The sequence below is a fragment of the Anolis carolinensis genome, chromosome 5 (genome assembly GCF_035594765.1).
Source record: "Anolis carolinensis isolate JA03-04 chromosome 5, rAnoCar3.1.pri, whole genome shotgun sequence".
Lineage (NCBI taxonomy): Eukaryota > Metazoa > Chordata > Lepidosauria > Squamata > Dactyloidae > Anolis > Anolis carolinensis.
The window spans coordinates 70,769,561-70,789,830 of NC_085845.1; the positions used below are offsets into that span (position 1 = coordinate 70,769,561).

At 40.0% G+C, this 20,270-nt stretch overlaps 1 protein-coding gene across 2 annotated transcripts in view; it reads left to right on the plus strand.

Moving 5' to 3' along the window:
• The window catches only part of mtus1 (microtubule associated scaffold protein 1), a 148,603-nt gene that overhangs the window by 36,594 nt on the left and 91,739 nt on the right, over positions 1-20,270 (plus strand). For both annotated transcript variants that reach the window (XM_062981509.1, XM_062981510.1), the window contains exons 2-3: positions 3,848-5,966; positions 8,402-8,576. In XM_062981509.1, the coding sequence (XP_062837579.1) occupies positions 3,993-5,966; positions 8,402-8,576 (2,149 nt within the window). In that variant the 5' untranslated portion in view covers positions 3,848-3,992. The remainder of the gene's footprint in view (positions 1-3,847; positions 5,967-8,401; positions 8,577-20,270) is intronic.

Genomic DNA, 20,270 nt, shown 5'->3' on the forward strand with positions numbered 1-20,270 from the left:
ATTCTTTTGGAAAAAAGAAGAGAAGAGCATGAGTTGAGCATGAGATTGTCTGAGACTCCAGAAAATGTAGTGCACGATGTTGGATGGTGCTATGATCTGGCTGCCTCATCACAATAGAGTATGAATCCACTTTAAATCCGGTTTCTGCCTCCTGCAGAATTCTGGGGTTTGTAGTTTGGTGAGGCCCAGGACTTGTCTGGCTGAGCTGTTTAAAACCTCCTCCCTAAAGTGGATTTAAAGTGGATCCAAGCTCTAGGGTGATGAGGTCTATAGTCTCAACCAAATCTGCCCTCTGTCCTGTCTGAATGACCACCCCCAAAACATAAGTGTTTCTGAGCAGAGCTCTTAGAGGACTTTCCCAGTGCTTAATATACTGCTTTCAACACTGTAGTGCACAATTAATATCCCAGATGACTATGAGTGTTCTTGGATAAATGTAAAATACTTCTTAGCTGTCTCATGGAGGAGATTGTGGCTTTACTGCGGCTTCTAAATGATTGAATGTTTCTTGCAATTTGACACCGCTGAGTGCCGAAAAAGGGCTACCTCTGCCAATGTAAGTTGAGACCCTCTTGCACTGATAGGACATTGTACTCCTAGTGCCTGATCAACACTTAGATGCAGTGTGTACAGAACAGTTGCATAACTTCATTCCAGGAAATCATTTACAGTCCTTATAAAACTGGGTGTTTTCCTAGGATTTTTGACTCAACAGTGCTCCCATACAGATTTTTCAGGCATTACTGTGGTGTGCAAGCATCTCCGTTTACTGAGCGTATTACACTAGCAATGTAAACTATTTAGATTAATTCCATGTGTGAACTCTGCATCACGTGTTCATACCAAGGAAAAGCAAATAATCATTATTTCTACCCGTATATGTAAGAACGGAGGAGGTGGGTGGGTGGGAAGCAGCCATTATGCAGTTCTCAGGTTCTTATTGATCTGAAGTTGAAACAGACTTGATCGATTGGCTGAGAAACTTCATCTAATGTGAAAGATAAGCATTTCGTTATGTGCTTGAACATAGCTGTATGAAGCTAGACAGACAAAAATTACTGCATACCTTGGCCCAAGTCCTGGTCACTTAGAACTCTAAAACTAAACATATTTATTCCTTATTATAGGGGAGGAGTACTTTGATTGCCATCTTTATGTATAAGGAAGGATGTTGTGATCTGTAAGGTCATCTGCCATTCGGAGTTACACAAATCAGAGATGCCTTCCTTTGATCTTTTGATGTTAGAAACCGCCTAGAGGAGGAATGGGCAACTGCATTAGACTAGGAGGCAACTTTACATACTCTTAAAAAACAACAATAATAGTTTGCCCCATGAAGTTTTGGGATCTTCATGGGCACCAACAGAACGTTTTTTTTATTTTGGGGGGGGGGTGTCCAAAAATTTGTTTTTAGTATGAGGTTCCAGGGAGTTTCCAAACATGGTGCAAATGCCCTCCACACTATTTAGAGATACTTTGGGGACATTTTAGAATCAGAAGATTTGGGGGGGGGGGATATCTCAAAAAACCCCACAAATTATTAACCTTAGGAAGCCTGGGGTGTGTGTGCTGCCCTTTGCCTATCTCTAATCTAGAGCTTTGCTGATCAACAGACAGAAGGAGAAACAGGAGAGACAATAGCTGGAATTGCCCATGCATTGGTTTCATTTTTTTTAAATCACACGATTCTTACCTTGTTCTGGTCAATCTAGATTGTGTTCCTGACATTATCTAGATTATAAATTTCAACATTACACATGGAAATAGTTCTTTTTCTTTATGTGATTCTATAATCTCCAAAATGTTGTCTTTATCATAGGTGTGTTGTTTGTAGTGTCATGGCATTAATGACACAAATGTGGGTTTCTCCCGCTTCTCCCAACTCCTCCCTCCTCTACTTATCATTTTGTCAGATTGATATCCAGCTATAATAATCACTACTTTAATAATGGAAATAATCAGACAGTAATTTGGTCCTAGGCTAGAGGATTTAGAACAGATGTAATATGATTGAGGTTGAATCAACATACCATCAAGTAACTCTACTTTGACTAGTTTTTTCCTGCCATAAGCCTCCAGGGAAAGGAGTAGAAGTTCAAATAAACACAGTAAGCAAGTAAACATGCTGCCACATGAGGGTATTCTTTCCAAACTGTGATATTCAGTAAATGTTTGCCTTCAGAGTGTCTGAGGTGGCTCACAGACAACAAATACTAGGGCTGTTATCCCAGAGGGATCTAAAGCAAAAATGTGTAGAATAATGTTCACTTCAAAATCATGTTAGTAAGGGTTGTAAACAAATAGGTGGTGACATATGATCGCTTCCCATATTTTGAATTTGTTCATGGGAATTTGTGACTCCCTCACACAGTGATTCTTGGTGTAATTGGCAGAGTTGTTAAGGTATGTGAAATCTGAAGAATGAACTTTAAAAAAATCTATGTAAAAATGAGATAAGGAATTAGCTCAGAGGTGGAGCATGCTTGGCCTTCCAAATCCCCATTCAGCTTAGATAGCGTATTCAATGGTTGGGGCTGATGGGAGTTATAGCCCAATAACATCTAGAGGGCTAAATACCCCAAAATCCTTGTTCTAAACTTTGAGGAAAATTATGGTGGACTGGTGTTCTTGGCTAAAGTAGGGAAAAAACAATCTAGGTGGCCAATTGCAACATTCACACTTGCCTCAAACAGACAAGAGTTCTTTCTCCCACCCTTGACATTTCACAGATATATAAACCCCACCTGCCTAGTTTCCAACAAACCTCACAACCTCTAAGGATGCCTACCATAGATGTGGGCGAAACGTCAAGAGATAATGCTTCTGGAACATGGCCATACAGCCTGGAAAACTCACAGCAGCCCAGTGATTCTGGCCATGAAAGCCTTCGACAACACATTTCCTTATAATATTTTTTCTTATAAACAATTACTTATTCATACCTATAGTTGGGAAAATTCAAAGGGAATCAAGACTGAGTTGAATACTCTTGACAGCTTTTGTTATCTCTCTGCTATTTTTAAAACAATATTATCAGCTTTTGTTCTGTCTGCGTGCCTTTGTTATCTGATAGTTGTAATTGCCCAGACTAATGCAATGAATTGATAGTTTTATTTTGAGATGAAGTATATTATTATCTCACCTTAGATAAATACTTGAGAGGTGCCATCTTATACAGTCCTGTATACTGAGGTTATGAGCCCTTAATCTAAGGAGTGAACATTTGGGGCCAAACAAATGGTTGTGTGTTTTGTGAAACTTTCACTTCTTCATTGTGCTGGGGGGGGGGGGGGGTCCTACAGTTTTTATTTTAAAGGTTTGGTTAAAAGAAGAAAATGTTTCAACAAATGCATGCTTAAGCCTTATTTATGGTTAAACCCTTAACTCTCAATTAAACTACTGTAAAGTTAGTCGCCCATAATTCAATCTAAATCAGGGCCTTTTTTAGCTTTACTTTTTATGAACTATATCAACAATAGAAGTATCATTATAAAATTTTATTTTATTTTATTTTTTCTTCATGAATGATACAAATGGTTCCCCCTTTTTTGGAAAAAAATGTCAACTGACTTCTCCTTCATCAAACAAGAGAACTTGTTCATTTCTACCAATTAAATAACTTTTATAATCCAGTTTTCTTTTGAGGGTAGTTTTTAACTTTCCATTTTTTCACATAAAATATTCTTGTTGCTATAATCATGTAATGATTACTGGAATTCCCATTCAAAATAAAGTTGGATCTGGTTGTATTCTGATTTTAAAGATCTCTTGCATTAAATTTTGTATCAATCTCCAATATTCTTTTGATTTGTCACTTGAATCTTAATTGATTTTCCAATATGTCCAGGTTTAGATCAGAGTTGGGGATATACCTGAAAATGCTACAATCAAGAATAATGAATCAAGATTGAAGAGTCACTTGAACAATTATAAGGAGATTTCCTGAGAATTCTGCTGATTGGGAAAATGAAAAGCTAGAGGTACAATCAAAAATGAATGTTGAAGATACAGAAGGAAAGGACTTGCAACCTCCTTTAACACTCAAGGATGAAAATGGCAATAAATGTGTGTGCAACACAGTGGCTCTGAATGGAAGTACTGTTAGCCACCACTATGCAGAAGACGAAGACTACATTAAAGTTAAGGATGGAAGTGAGACAAAAAATACTTCTCCGTATTCTCAGTGCATTGAAGTACAAGACCAGCAGAACATTGCCAGTGACTATATCTGCATGGGGACTTCAGATCTAGAAACTACACATATCATTTCTCCAAAAGAACCATTTTACATGTATGCCTTGAATCAGACTTTCTCAGAACCAGAGAGCCTTCTCAAAGACAGTCCTGCATTAAAGGACACCCAGGTTTGCAGTACTGAGGAATCTGTGCCTTACTGCCAGGCAGACTTAGTGCATTCAATGCCTGATGGAACTGTGGAACTGAATGCAAATGCTGACTTTCAAGATCGATTAGGTTGTACCGAAATGGAACAGGAATGTTCCACTCCAGATGGGTCTTTCATTACAGTTATAGATCTAAAGGATACAATGAGAACTAAGTGTCATGAGGTAGGATATGCTTCTGGGGAAACTTGTGCAACTGTTACTCATGATCACCATGTTGGATCTCCTAAGCTAAACGTGTTCAACCGTTCAAATATGACAGGCATCTACAATGTAGAAAGGAGAGTTCTTCCTACTGCTCTTTCACTGACAGGAGAAGAGGTCACCAATTATATTGACTTGGTATCACAGAACAGCGAACAACACAAAGAGCAAGGAAATCAAGATACTGAATGGACTAACTCTTGTTGTATGGAGTCATCTGAACTGGAACAATTTAATGCACACAAAAACAAGCATGAGAAGTATATGCATAGCACACCTGAGCATGATGAAACCAAATGGCCATCTAAACCTGGAGCCATCACTGACGTGGTCCCATTTGCAATTCAGAGTTTCGATGAGCATTTGGGACAAGAGTTTTTTGAAGACAAAGGAATATTGACCAAAGTACACAGTATTTTAGAAGATCATGTTTTGCCAGATGGACATGATAACATGCCTGGAATGATGCAAAACGATATACCAAAGTTAGAAACAGTTGTTCCTCCTGAACATAATTGTCAGACAACTTTTGTGGTTTTTAGTCCTACAAATGAAGAAAACTTGATCTCCCCTCCTGCAGCAGGGTCAAAGAATGAAACCTTTGCTGTGTTTGCCACGCCGGAAGACATTGGTGATGGACCTTCTAGTTTTGGAAGGAATGTCCCCTTGGAAAAAGAGCAAATCAGAAGGAGTTCACTCAAAAATAATGGTGAACGAATTGCTATTAAGTCAACAAACCGGTCTCCCCTTGCAGCTACCATAACCAAAGCTAGGAAAGCAGAAATAGTGAGCTTTCCAAAACCAAACTTTAAAAACATCAAGCCCAAAGTGATGTCCAGGCCTGTGTCTCAATCAAAAGAGAGCACTGCATTGAAAGTCACTCAAAGATCTCCTCAACTGTCTGTTGCTTCCTCATCCTCCCCATCTTCTTCCCCGAGGCAACCACTGTCTTCGGTTGCAGTACTGAGGAAAAAAACTGACTTGGATAGAGGCACAAAAGCAGAAATACCAATGAATAAGACCCATAAGCAACATTTTAATAAACACCTTCCTAGCCAAGCTCTGCATGCTGCAACTCATTCTGAAAACACTTCCCACAAGGTTCCAAAAACAACAGCATTAAAGCAGAACATGGAACAGGTAGAGAGAGCAAGATGTTTTAATTCAGCATGCAGCTCTGTGGGTGTAACATGCTCCCAGGACTCAGGTGGGATAGCGTGCGACAAAATGGAAACTGCTTTAATTAGTTCTCCAGTATTTCAAGAGGAGGAGCAACAGATAGACTCCTTGGGTATTCCAGCACAAAGTTCTCTTCCAGACACTACAAATGAGGTTTTTAGACCTGCATATCTTCCTTTGGTAAGTTTTTTAAAAATCTTTATTTTTTATTAAACATTTTGTTAGCTTGTGTACAGGTGGTAATAGTAAATTGAGTGTTTACCGCATTTATGTACTTAACACAAGCAGTCTGGTAACTTTAAAAAACTTGATTGAAATAAAAAGAAAATCTTGATTTGGATGTGTCTTCAGGCCATATGTTTAAAGCACCGATAATATGCTACAAAACATGGAGCTTTTTAAGTCAGTCAACACGTAATGATTGTTTCTTTGACATTAGGAAGTAAAAGAAAAACTAAAATACAGTTTATCACCAATACTGAACATATTTTTAAACCTGATTACTACAAACCACATGTAGTTATTTGGCTGCTTGTACTCCAGACAGCAGATAAGTTCATTCATCATCTTGGATGGTATTGTCCAAAACAAAGTCTGTAGCATGAAACTCTCATGCTACTTGGTGTCTCTTCTTTGAGGCAGGTCCTTTTCTCTCACCACTTTTCTTCAGCAGCTATGCAATGGGAAATTAATACTTGGGTGCAGCCTGTGAACTTTTGATATGTCTGTTTGTTGAAAGTCAAATTCTAGAAAAGTTGTTTACAGCTCACATTTAATGCTGTAATCTGAACTGTAAATCCCTGCATAGCTGGATATAGTCTGTTTGAATACTGCTATCAGTGCAGCTTGGATATGTACCCATATAGCTGCTAAAATAGTCTTCTGTTCAACATTATCTAGGCTAAAATAATCAGCTATATTGACTGTCTAGAACTGGAAACCTTGTTTCACTGAAAGAGGAAACAGCGTGTGGAAATGTTAAATCAAGATACCTATAGAACTAATTGCAGTGTTTGAAAAATTCTTTTCTTTCAGTACAGTAATTAAAATATTACACAAATGCCGATTTCAATGAAAACTCTTAGCAAATCCACAGTCCACTTCTTGAAGTCAGAAATAAAACTTGAAAAATTAAAAAAAAACTTTTAAAGTTTTGCAAGCATATTCCAGTGAATGCATTTTTATAACTTAACATACAGTGTGTTTTCTAAATGTATGCTGGAATTGGATAAAAGTAAAAAACAAACAGATGTTTGCACCTGTGGCCAGTGGTGATTGTTCTTTCCCTATGGTGAAAGCTTCTGTCCTAGTGGTATAGCTGGTGGAATGTATGCTTCTTCTGGTCCCCACCTTTGGCCAGGGAAAACCATCTTCGCCAATTTTACCACTAATGTTATTGCCATGTACCTTCTAGGTATTTCCAATTTATGGTGATCCCAAGATGAAACTATCATGTTTTCTTGGCAAGATTTGTTCAGTAGGGGGTTGCTATTACAATCCTCTAAGACTAAGGCCCCTTCTACACTGTCATATAATCCAGATTATCAAAGCAAACAAGACACATTATCTGTATTAGTCTACACTGCCATATAATCCAGTTCAAAGCAGGCAATCTAGATTTTATATGTCAGTGTAGAAGGGTCCTAAGAGACTTGCCTAAGATCGCCCAGAAGTTTTCCATGGCTGAGCCCTGGTCAAACTTTGATCTTCTGGAGCCACTATTCCACACTGGCTTTTTTTACTAATGTTTACTTAAAACTATATTATGTACTAGAAAAAAATTAGTTAAATAACAATATTATATAGAATTTTAGGATGTATTGACTATTACTATGACAGGGAATCTCTCTTGGCTTCAGGGTATTCTCCATTGGTTGCATATAGGGAAAAGTTGAAATACTAAAAATATAAGGACCCGAAAATCCCAGTCTAAAGATGTTGTGTACTGGTGAAGTTGTTTTGTGCAGTCAGACAGCTATTTAGTCTAGTTTGATATGTTGCTACCATTGAATCCCAGGCCCATGTTCAAGTCCTGTTACCTGAGAATACTGTTGAATCCTAAGTATTATAAAGATCTTCTTTGGAGTTTCTTAAACATAATTTGGATAGTCATCTCTTTGGAATGTTTGGCTGTATATTCCTAAATGGCAGGAGGTTGGACTAGATGATCCTTGTAGTCCCAGTTCTCTGTGATTCTGTTATTCTATATGCGACCTGAAAAAGACATTGTCATATCTATTTAACTCTGTTCTTTTTCTGTATTCATTTAAGTTTAGTAGTTATTGTGTATTTCATCATTATGGGTATTTCATACACAGAGAAGATTTCTTAATCTCCAAATCAAAATTAAATTTAAGAACAGGGTGCTACCCATAACCTTATGAACATAGCTGCCTTGTTTTCTTAAATAAAAGCATGTGGATGTATATAATTAAAACAAATGTTCACCTGATGTTATACATGGGTTGCATGTTCAGTTCTCATATGATCCCATTGTTATTTAGCAGGTTCCGTCTTAGCTCTCTACATTATAGTAATATTAGGAATTTATTGACTTCTGTTGTGGTCTGATTCATATCTCCTGTTTTTGCTTTTCTACATGATGAATAATATAGGTTCCTGTGCCTAAAGCAGACATAGCACAAGGTCAGACTATATCTAAGGATATCACCCTAAGGAGCAGAGCGACGTCCAAGATCGCATTCCAGTCCAGGAGGGGAAGTGAGAGTAAAAATACTCAAGTAGCTAAAACTCCATCTCCTCAAAGAACAGTTCGATCATCAAATCCTGGTGAGAAACATCTTTGTTAATGTGGAATGTGCTACGATATAATGTCACAAATAGCATTTTGAAATGAGTGTCTATGCCAAATCCATACTGCAGGTTGACCTCATACCATACATGCACATTCAGTCTGGAGTGGAATATGATGGACTATTGTCAATGCAAACATCCAGTGGGGATCTGTTTAGTCTAAGCTAGTGTTTTGGCTAAAATTATGGCACCCTCTCTTTGTAACTGCTACTGCAGATCAAACATCCACTCAATATCACTTGTCATTATTCGGTTTTATGGTCATTCAACCCTATTTCATACACACAAAAACAGAGCATGGAAACAAATGTTGAAAATAATGGTCTATAGCTTTCAATATCTCCCAGCCAGCAGATTGAAGAATTTGGGAAGCTTACTCCAACAAAATAACCTTTTCAGCACTCACAAAAACAGAAGGTTCTCTGCTATTTGGCTCCACAGTTGCTTGCTGTGCCTTCTGTGTCTTACTATGGGATCTTGTTCAAAAGTGCTAAGACCCCACAAAGTGTGAGTAGGTCAAGATATCAGACACTCAATTAGACTGGCTTTGCAAACACTGATGCAATCTATGGATAGCTCAGTGTATGATGATGTAAGTGATATACTCTCTCCGCCATAGACTCAACCAGTGAAATAGCCTGGCAAATTATTTCATAAAAGGATTGCACACTAAAAGCATGACTGGGTATCTTGTTTTTCTTTCCTAAAGAGGTCAGAGAAGCATACGCAAAAAGAATGGAAATAATATAATAAAGTTCAGAGTAATCAAAATATTCAGAAGTCCTCAGAAAATAGGTTAAAAGAGAAAGTCTAATTTACTTTCTAAATGTGAGCAAAGAAAAGAACTATATGGATCTAGGTATATGGGGCACAATTGTAGGATGGCTTCCATAGAAAAGTAATTAATGCATTGTTATCTTAATAGCTGAGGATACAGTGAGAATAGTGGCATTATGGTATAAGAAAATCCTTCTGGTAATCAAGCCCCAAACCATTTATGGCTTGGTTGGTCAAAATCCACCTTTTGGGTTGAACAAAGAGATGACTAGAGATAGATTAGGTAGCCTATATAGTTGGTACAAAAATGAACTTCTTGCCTCATCCTATGTATGTTAAATGCATGCATGTATTTATTGTCTCACTTTTACTCGTAAAATAAAACTGCGAAGATCCTCAATTATGACTATGGTTATGGACTGGGAAAAGAATATAACCCTTTCCCTCTGAGCCATAGTTATAGTAAGACACCTCCCCTCTCTTTTCACTGCAAGCACACACACAACTACTCTTCATGCCCAATGAGGGAAGCTTGCTGTTTTGGAATTTTCAGTCATTTATGACTTTTGGCGACCCTAAGGCAAATCTGTTATGGTGTTTTCTTGTCATTATTTATTTAGAGAGACTTGCCTTTGCCTTCCCCTGAAGTTGACTATTTGACTAATCCAAGATCACCCAATGGGTTTTCATGACTTGAGTGGGGATTGAAAACCTGATCTCCAGAGTCATAGCCCAACACCATCTGCAGAAGGAATAATAGCTCTCAGAAAAGACGTGAACTTAGTATGTGTAGGGGCAGAGGGGAGTTGTTCTTCAATGCTGGAATTTGTTTGGGAGCAAGATGGCACTTTGTTTTTGAAAGTAAAGAATTAGAAAGAGTTTAAATAAACACCAGCTGGTTTAGCTTCTGAAATAAGTGCTCTTTGTTTTTTGCTTTTGGTTTATGCTTAATGTCCAAAATACTTTCTGGACATTACCTGTGGTTAATCTGAAATATACTATATATCAGGATAGTTGCCATGTGATGGCTAGAAATCATCAATCTCTATGCCTATCCAGTTCCTCTTTAGAAAATGAATTATTCATGGACTTCTTTCTCTTCCTTTTTTTCTCCTATAGTCAGAGAGTACAGCTTGGCTAGAAACTAGGAGATGTATATTGCTGCTTTAAGTGACTTATAAATTTTGGGTATTGACATTTTTTACAGGGTGATGAAACAGGTTTTTTGGGGGCGATGGTGGTGAGTCCAGGGATGTGTAGTCATTGCCAACACTGACTTACTAGTACTGACTTGACACCAACATTCACTGAAATTTAAAATGCATCTGAATTGGTATATTTTATAATTCTATAATTATAATTCTGGTAATCCTATTTCTCTACCTTTACTCTGAAAGTTTTTGGTAAAGGTGCTATTTCTCAACCATCTGAGAAATTGTTTACTAGATGAAGGCCACCCAGTGAGACTATTTTCAACCATTTGAACCTGGTTTTCCTCATGACCACGGGCAGCACTAATCCACACCTCACTATCTCCTGCACAGTTATTTACTTTCCTTGCTTAGGCCACCCATGGGATGGAACAGCATTTAAAACTGAGTCACAGTGTTGAAGTTATTTATGATACAGATGATGGTTCTGGTTCTTAGTTACTTATTTGTGGAAGACTTTGCAACACACCTCATTCACTTCACTTATTCACTACATAAGGAAGAGAAGTTGATGTGCCTCTGTGACTACAAATAGCTTTGGACTATCCTTATTGTTGCTATGTGCCTTCAAGTGGTTTCTGATTTTTGGCAAGATTTGTTCAAATGGGGTTCACTTTTGCCTTCCTTTGAGAGAATGTGGTTTCCATGGCTAAGCAGGAATTTGAACCCTTGTTTCCAAAGTAGTCGCCCAACTCTCTAACCCAGGGGTCCCCAAACTAAGGCCCGGGGGCCGGATGCGGCCCATCAAAGCAATTTATCCGGCCCCCATGGCATAAGGGCAGAAGGGGGTTGGGCTAAATGACCCAAGGGGTCTCTTCTTCTCTTACAACCCTTATTATTACTATTTTTATTATTTGAAACACAACTAGATGAGTCCACAGCAGACACTCTGCTGGTTGTTGTACTGGATCACATGGCGGACACTTCCCAAGTGTCTAGGACTGTGTGATGTATCAGTGAATAATGCGTGCAGGTCCCAGTAAGGTGGCCTTCTGCAGCTGGCAGATGGTAATTTTGTCAGCACCGATTGTGTTTAAATGCAGGCCAAGGTCTTTAGGCACTGCACCCAGTGTGCCGATCACCACTGGGACCACCTTGACTGGCTTGTGCCAGAGTCTTTGTAATAATTCGATCTTTAAATCCTCATATCGTGTCAGCTTTTCCAGTTGTTTCTCCTCAATCCTGCTGTCACCTGGGATTGCAACATCGACAATCCATACTTTGTTTTTTAACATGATTGTGAGGTCAGGAGTATTGTGTTCCAAAACCCTGTACTACTACTACTACTATTATTATTATTATTATTATTATTATTAACATTGAGGCTGGGTGGCCATCTGTCAGGGGTGCTTTGCTTGTGCTTTCGGTGCACAAAGGCAGAAGGGGATTGGACTCAATGGCCCAAAGGGTCTCTTCCAACCCTCTTTTTTATTATTATTATTGTTGCTGTTATTATTATTATTATTATTATTATTATTTATTGCTTGGTGGCCAACTATAGTCCGGCCCTCCAACAGTCTGAAGGATCGTGAACTGGCCCCCTGTTTAAAAAGTTTGGGGACCCCTGCTCTAACCACTACAACTAGCTGGCTCTGGGATCCAACATTGTAACTGAGTTCCAGTTTGAAGGCACTCTTGTTTTTCAGATGTGGAAAACTGCTGTCTCTACTGTTTGCTTAAATGGGACTTAACAGTTGGAAACTGGCCTGTGATTGACCCTTTCCATGCTTGAATAAAAATCTAGATATCCTCTATACAGTATAGGCTCAAAATAAATATTGCCCCTCTCCCCAGCTTTTAATTGTTGTTAACTGCAATGTTAGTCTGGACTTGAAAAGTTAACTTTAAAAGAATGCCATCATTTTAAAAGCATGCTAATGACTTCTTAGCCAGAAAAACCTGTTTTAATTGGCCTGTTGTTCCCATCCTCTTCATGGTGAGAAACGGCCCATTTTGTGCATGTTTATTTTATACACATGCAGACATAAAATTATTTTTCTATTTGGGGTGTGTGCTTTTTTTTAATTACAAGCTTCCATGAAATTTAAACATAATTTTTGTTTGCTTAAAAATACGAGACTTAATTATTTCATGCATTTAATACATTACAATAGTGAAAGTAAGCATAATAACATCTTAGTTTTTCACCCTTCAGGACAAGAGTAAATTTATAATTTGTAATATGCGTCCATTTTCACGTAAATCTCCTTTTTACTGGTAAGTTGAGAGAGAAGGCTGTTGGCCTTGAATTTAATGCTTGGAGCAGTTATACTCGTCTTGTTTACGTGTGGACTGATACACTTAGCAACTGGAGGTGGTTTGCATTTGGCCATTATCCAAATGTGTGGATGTGCCACCACTAGCTATAGAAGTCCAACCTGGTCAGAGCTAGTTATTTGAAAGGTCTTCAAATGTCCTTGTAGTAACATTTCTGTTTACGTGTGGACTGATACACTTAGCAACTGGAGCTGGTTTACATTTGGCCATTATCCAAATGTGTGGATGTGCCACCACTAGCTATAGAAGTCCTTGTAGTAACATTTCTGTACATTTCCATTTCTGTTTCACTGGCTTAATATGGTGCTTCCAGTTTCTTCTCTGGTTACTGACAATGGGGAGTTTTTGGCCCTGCTCACCTTAGGAAGTTGGTGAATCTTGGTACAAACCAAAGTCAAACAGCCATGACCTGAAACAATACAGATGCTCCAACTATCCAAACTGTGCAAGAAGCATCCATAATAATCATTTGTTGTCTCCCCCTTTTTCAGCTACTCATTATCTTTCTTCCTCTGTTTTCCTTACTTGTCTTCAACTTCAATGTCTGTAATCTTGAATTCAAAGCGGGGAGAAGGGGGTAGAATCTTGCCCTTACCAGTAGGGAAGATCCAAAATACTTCTGGTCCCAAATATTTTGGATAAAGGATGCTCAAACTGTAATGGCTAGGCAAAACACTTGTTTTTCTTCATATGTTGTTGGACTGATAGTTACTCCATTATTACATCTAGAGCAGGGGTCCTCAAACTTTTAAAGCAGAGGGCCGGTCCACAATCCTTCAGACTGTTGAGGGGCCGAATGATCGTTTGAAGAAAAAAAATGAACAAATTCCTATGCACACTGCATATGTCTTATTTGTAGTGCAAAAACAACAACGACGAAAGAAAAATACAATATTTAAAAATAAAAACAATTTTAACCAACTCAAACCGATCAGGATTTTAATGGGAAGTGTGGACCTGCTTCTGGCCAACAAGATAGTCAAGTTAATTAGGATTATTGTTGTTGTGTGCCTTCAAGTCATTTCAGATTTTGGACGAGCCTAAGTCAAAAATTTATTTATTTATTATTTATTTATTTACTACATTTATATCCTGTCCTTCTCACCCCGAAGGGGACTCAGAGCGGCTTACAATTTATATCTATATACAATATATTATATTATTAGCATAGAACAATATTAGCATTATATATTACTATATTGAATTATACCACTATATTGTAATATTATTAGTAATATTACATGTAATATATAATATATAATTAATATTATTATATGGTATTATTATTAGTATTACATTGAATTACATTATAATATTTCTATCAATATTATATATATATATATATATATATATATATATATATATATATACAATATTATATTATTAAAACTGATATTAAAATATTATATTATAAAACTGAGGGCAGGGGCCAGGTAAAGGACCTTGGAGGGCCGCATCCGGCCCCCGGGCCTTAGTTTGGGGACCCCTGATCTAGAGGAACACAATTCCCCACAACTTTCTCTTTGACCTAGCATAACCAACTGTTTCCTGAAAGAAGCTATACAAAATAAGAAATCTACTCCAATAAAAGTTTTTGAAAGGGGGACAGATACCTGTAAAACTGTTGGAGTTTACTCAGTATATTTTGAAGTCCTATAAATAAGAATCACTTGGCTTTTCTACTTCAAAATGGTACAATCCTTCAACGGTCCCAATTTACCAGAAACAATCCTGATTAATTTCTGTCCTTTCATTTTTTTCAGTTGCTTTTAAAATGACCCAGTTTCTTTGTCTTCTCATTCTCCCTCTTCATCCTCAGCTTACCTCTATTGCTTCAAACTGAGTTCAAAGTGCAAAAGTAGTTTGCACTCATTTAACACAGTGTTGAGATAGAAGATCAGGCAGAGTTTTGCCCTTCTCTGTAGATACAGGTAAAAGCAAATTGCTTCAGCTACTCCTAGTTTGTGCAATGTTCCTCAGTAACAACTTTTGCCATTTTGCCCACCCTCTGATATCATTGGTCACATATATCCTGGTTGTCGTATGCTACATGTTGAAGGATATGAAATTGGCATGGGCCCTCCTGAAACCAACCTTTCATTCATGGTCTAGTTTGAGATCAATTCAGATTAATGGTTGAATAATAGTAATTGGCCTAGTGTTCATATAATAGTGTCCCTATAATAAAATGAGCACACAATAAAGAATCACGCAACATTGGGAGCACAACTACATAATTGTTTAGTTTCAGTTTTGATGTAAAAACATTACAACAAGATGGATATCGGGACATGCCTTCAGTGAAATCTGATGGCAAATCCTTTTGATCGAAGTTCCAACTGGTGGGAAGCACTTAATAGGCTCAGAAGCTAAGCAGGCTCATCAGTCTCACCCTCTGCCTCAATGAGCTCAATTTTAATTTGCCTGTTTGCACAAAGAGGACTTTAAACACCCAGGATCTCCTAAAATAAGAAAAATATATATTGTACATTGGGCCCTGGTATCTATCCGCTGGACTTTGGTTCCAGGATATAATAGGATTTTTGTTCCTGGGTTATAAATGATATTTCTTAATTGGTTCTATAATAAAAACATGGGGAAAGTTTATTAAACTGCAAAAAACTGTTTGTGTGGGGCATCCTCCTGCAATTTTTGCTATAGCTTTTCAATGAGCATCTCATTGAGTCTCAACAAATTCAACATACTGTAGTTTGTAGCACCAACAAAAATGAAGTTTCTAGAGTATAACAACTACAGTACCTTCAAAGTAAGTACCTCAGAATTAAACAGAAACAACACTTTCAAACCAGGAGCGCAGTGTTATGAAACTGATAGTACTATCAATCCTGGTTTGAAGCAGTAACAGATACATCCTGTCTTTCTTTCAAGGAGCTGAGTTTTTCACTGCTTTATTCACACAGGATCCTGCAAGGTAGCTTGACTTAGCGAACATAACTAGGGCAAGGTTATAACTGAGTCTATATCCATGTCTAAACCAGTAACATCAGTCACTCTCCAAACATTCTTGCTTGGGAACAGGATGCTTATTAATATATCACTTTTCAGTGCAAGGTTCAAAAGTAAATCAGGTCTGATTTTTTAGCATTTTTATTGGACCATGTTACTGCTCTGAAGCAGGCTTTGTCTGCAGATTTTGTTGTGAGTTTATATCCAGGAGGTGGGGATATAAGTTTATGTAAACATATAGATATTGGTGGATTGCAGCTCCCAGCAGGCCTAGCCAACATAGCTAAAGGTGAGGAATAGGGGGAGTTGCAACTGAACAATATCTAGAAGGTTGCATGATTTGCACTCCTGGATTAAAAGGTAAAACCTTCACTGCATTGCTGAATAAGGCCCTTTTTCTATAACATCATGTATAATACACAGTTCGTAGCTGTTATATTTATTGATTTACTGAGTTTTTCTCAACCTGGCATCCTCCTGGTGTGCTGCATTTTGCTTTCACTCTCCACGCAAATACAAGCAATGGCTATACAGCTAGGAATGATACCTAGAAGCACTTCTGGAAAGCACCTAGTTCAGGAAGGCTGCATTGCAAGTCAATTTCTAGGGAGTTGTGCAAACAAGATGTGGTTATAGGATTGTTGTTGTTTTAAAAAGTAAAATTGCTGATCAGTGCTTCCCAAACTTTCCCTCTAACTTCTTTGAGTTTCAACTCCTAGAAGCCCCAGAAAGGTTTTCAAACAGTTAAAAATTCTAGGAGTGAAGTCCAAAACATCTGGAAAGACCAAACTTTGGGAAACACTGGCTTAAATGAGGCTGCATGATGCATTTTGTTTTTATAAAATTGCCTTTACTTTCCTGTTAATCTGGAAGTCAGGCCCCTTATACACTGCCATATAATCCAGATTATTAAAGCAGATAATCCACATTACCTGCTTTGAACTGGATTAGTTGAGTCTACGCTCCATATAATAAATAATAAAACTTTATTCATATCCAGTTCAAAGCAGATAACCTGAATTTTATATGGCAGTGTAGAAGAGCCTTCAGTTTTCTTGAATACATGCACCAGTAGCACTTTTCCTGTGCAGAGTTTTATTCTTGGGAAAACAGAAACATCATGCAAGATGAATTTTAGGAAAAATAGTGTGTGAGGAATGTTTGAAACATCTCTTTCCTCTGCCAGACACCAGTTCCAGAATATAATTGCTCTGTCTATAAATTTTAAATAGATATATACAAATGTGATTACGCAATCAGTGTGCTATCCTTTTTTAGCCAGTCACACTACAAGTGGATTTAGTACTTGTTTCTTAGATTTATATACAACCTTTCTCCCAGGTCAAAATGCAAAGCAGTTTCCAGCTACTAGTGAAAGCACAAGAAATTATACCTTAAAATGAAGCTTCAATTACTCAAATATTAACATTAAATTAAACGTAAACATATTATTACAAGACAACATAAGTTGAAAGTTTAAAATGTCTGCATAATGATAAATAAATTATTTAAAAGTTCAGTCATACATTTAATACAGGAATTGTGCATCTCTTAAGAGGTTATTGGACTGGTGAAGAATGCTGAGGCTTTGTGTAGAAAAGTAGCTGCAATTTCACACATTTCCATCCCTGAATTAAAACTTCTGTCAGTATCAGTTAGTTAGTTGTTCAAGTCTTGCCTGGACAGAAAAGCCTCCTTCCAAGAAAAATATGAGTGTTCAGATACCTGAGTTCACTGTTAACAAATCTGATGCTAGTTAAATCGCAGAAACTAAGCTGGGTTGTACAGTGATGGGACTCTTCCAGATATAACAAATATGTTAAGAGACTGCAATGTTTCTTGCCATAATTCCCATTTAAAAAATAAAAAGTTCCAGAATATTTTCTGGCAGTGTTCAGCAACACTTGAAACATTTCCATCACCAAGTGGGGTTTTTTTTTGAATTCTGAAACAGAACAAAAAGTCTCCTTTTTCTTCGTGTACTCTGTGAATGCACACTAATGGAGAAGGCTGCGCCTGCGCAGGCTCCAACGGATACTCTTCCAAGCTAAAGTTTGAAATTTGGCGGTAACCCCGCCCCTCTTCCCGGAGGGTATAAAGGGCGCCCTCCGCGCCCGCTCTCCAGTTCCTTTTTTTCCGCCGCAAAGCTCACTTCGGACTCTTCGTTCTTATGTCAACCACGCGTTTTAAACGGTGCACTCAGTGTGCCGCTAAGATTCCAGATTCCGACGGCCACGCTAAGTGCCTTTTCTGCCTTGGCGAAAGCCACGTCGTCGGTACCTGCCGTTTTTGCCTGGCCTTTACAGCTCAGGCCAGAAGGAATAGAGCTGCGAGACTCCGTGCAGCTCTTTACGAAAAAACTGTTGCTCCTGAGGCTTCCACTTCCACCTCGGCCTCGATGGCGTCCAGGCCTGCTCTGTCGGTATCATCTAAAACCTCGAAAACCTTGAGACCGCGACCGACCAAACCGCCCTGCACGGTGACCACCGCTACGGTATCCACCCAGTCGGGCAAGATGGGCCCTTCATCAACTTCGAGTTCGGTGGCTTCGGCCATTTCCACTCGATCCCGCCTGGCTTCGCCGCCATCTTCTTCCGCCATGAAGATTGCCTTCAAGAGGGCTCAGGAGGAATCCAGACGGGCTCAATCTGACTCGGCAGCTGTGTGCCCGATTCCCCCGACGCCGGGAAAATCGCTGAGGGTCGTGTCGAAACAACCCCCAGCAAAGAAACGAATGATCCAGAGGTCGTCCTCCTCAGCGTCTTCGAAGAAGGACGTCCCCTCCTCTGGGCCTTCCTCTAGGAGATCCTCTCCTATCCAACCAGCACAACGCCTCCGCTCCTCTTCCTCTCCTCATGGTCAGTCCTCGGATGCGGACGCTCAAGCCTCCCCCGACCGGTCGGTCAGGACAGTTATTAAGGCTCCCCAGCCGGCACCATCTCGTCTTCCGGCTCGACAAGAACTCTTTCCCCCGGCTCAAACACCTGAGAGGGGTAGACAGATGACGCGCTTAGCCCGCGCCGCCCAGGCCTCCGCGTCCAAGGGCGTTCCTCCACAGCCGGCTCTCCCTGCTCCTGAGGTAATACCTCATCAGGACTCTGTGCTTGTTTCTCCTCCCCGGTCCCCTCAAGGGCCTGAGGAGGATGACCCCGATATCGAGCGCCCCGAGTCGATACTCTCCGCCTCCGTTGTCTCTCTCGGCCTCGACCTCTCCCCGCCTCACGACGCCTACGAGGTCGACCCACCTTCCTCGACGGATAATATTTGGGCTTTCTCCGACCAGATGGTCAGAATGGCAGACGCTCTGGGGATGGAAATTAAACAAACTTCAAAGGCCGTTACCGACCCCGTTTTCAAGAGGGTTCAAGCCCAAGCCCCGCCAGCCACCTTGCTGCCTTTTCTTCCATACCTCCTGGACGTCATCCAGGCATCTTGGAAGACTCCATCTTCGATACCTCCAACCTCTAAGAAAATAGAGGCCTGGTACCGAACCGATGACAAAGCCTTGGAATGGCTCAAACATCACCCTGACCCAAACTCCATGGTGGTAAAGGCCTCCCAATCGTCGGGTCGACACTCCAACTCCCCTGCCGACAGAGAGGGCAAACGCTTCGATGCGGTAGGCCGCAAGCTGTACTCCGGTGCTCTCCTCCTTTGCCGTATGGCAAACTACGGGGCCTGCATGGGCGCTTATCAACAGATCCTCTGGGAGAAAGCCCAACCCTTCTTCGCCAAGCTTTCTGACGAAGACCGGTCAGTCCTCTCGACCCTCCAACAGGAGGCGGACTCTCTCGCACACCACCAAATTCAAATGGCTAAGCATACCGGTGATACCGCCGGAAAAATGATTGCCCACGCGGTCGCGATCAGACGGCATGCATGGCTTCGGTCCTCAGGACTCTCTTCTTCCTCTCGACAAGTGATCGAAGACCTTCCTTTCGACACCCAAGGCCTTTTCAATTCTGGCACTGATGACAAACTTAAGTCCAATCACGACTTCAAGATTCTCGCAACAAAGTGCGGGACCGATCAACCTCAGGCTCAGCGGACCCGATGGTTCCCGCAACGGTACCGTCGCTACCCTCAGCCTTTTCGTCACCAGCCGTTTCGACGCTCGTCGAGCTCGAGTCACCACAGTCATCAGCAACAACCTCGCCGCCAGCACCAGGTCCCGAAAGGTCGGGGCAAAGGTCCTGCAGCCATGCCACAACCCCAACGACGGGCCTGACGCCCACTCTCTCGGGGATCTTTCTATCTCCACTACTACTGCCACTACCATGCCGTTCCTAGGCCCCGACCAGATCCTTCCTCTCTGTTCTTTTCTCGACCGCCTAGCTCCTTTCTACCGCGAATGGGAGTCTATCACCTCAGATGCCTGGGTTCTTCGCATTGTCAGAGACGGCTATGCCTTGGAATTCGAAACTTTGCCACCCACGGG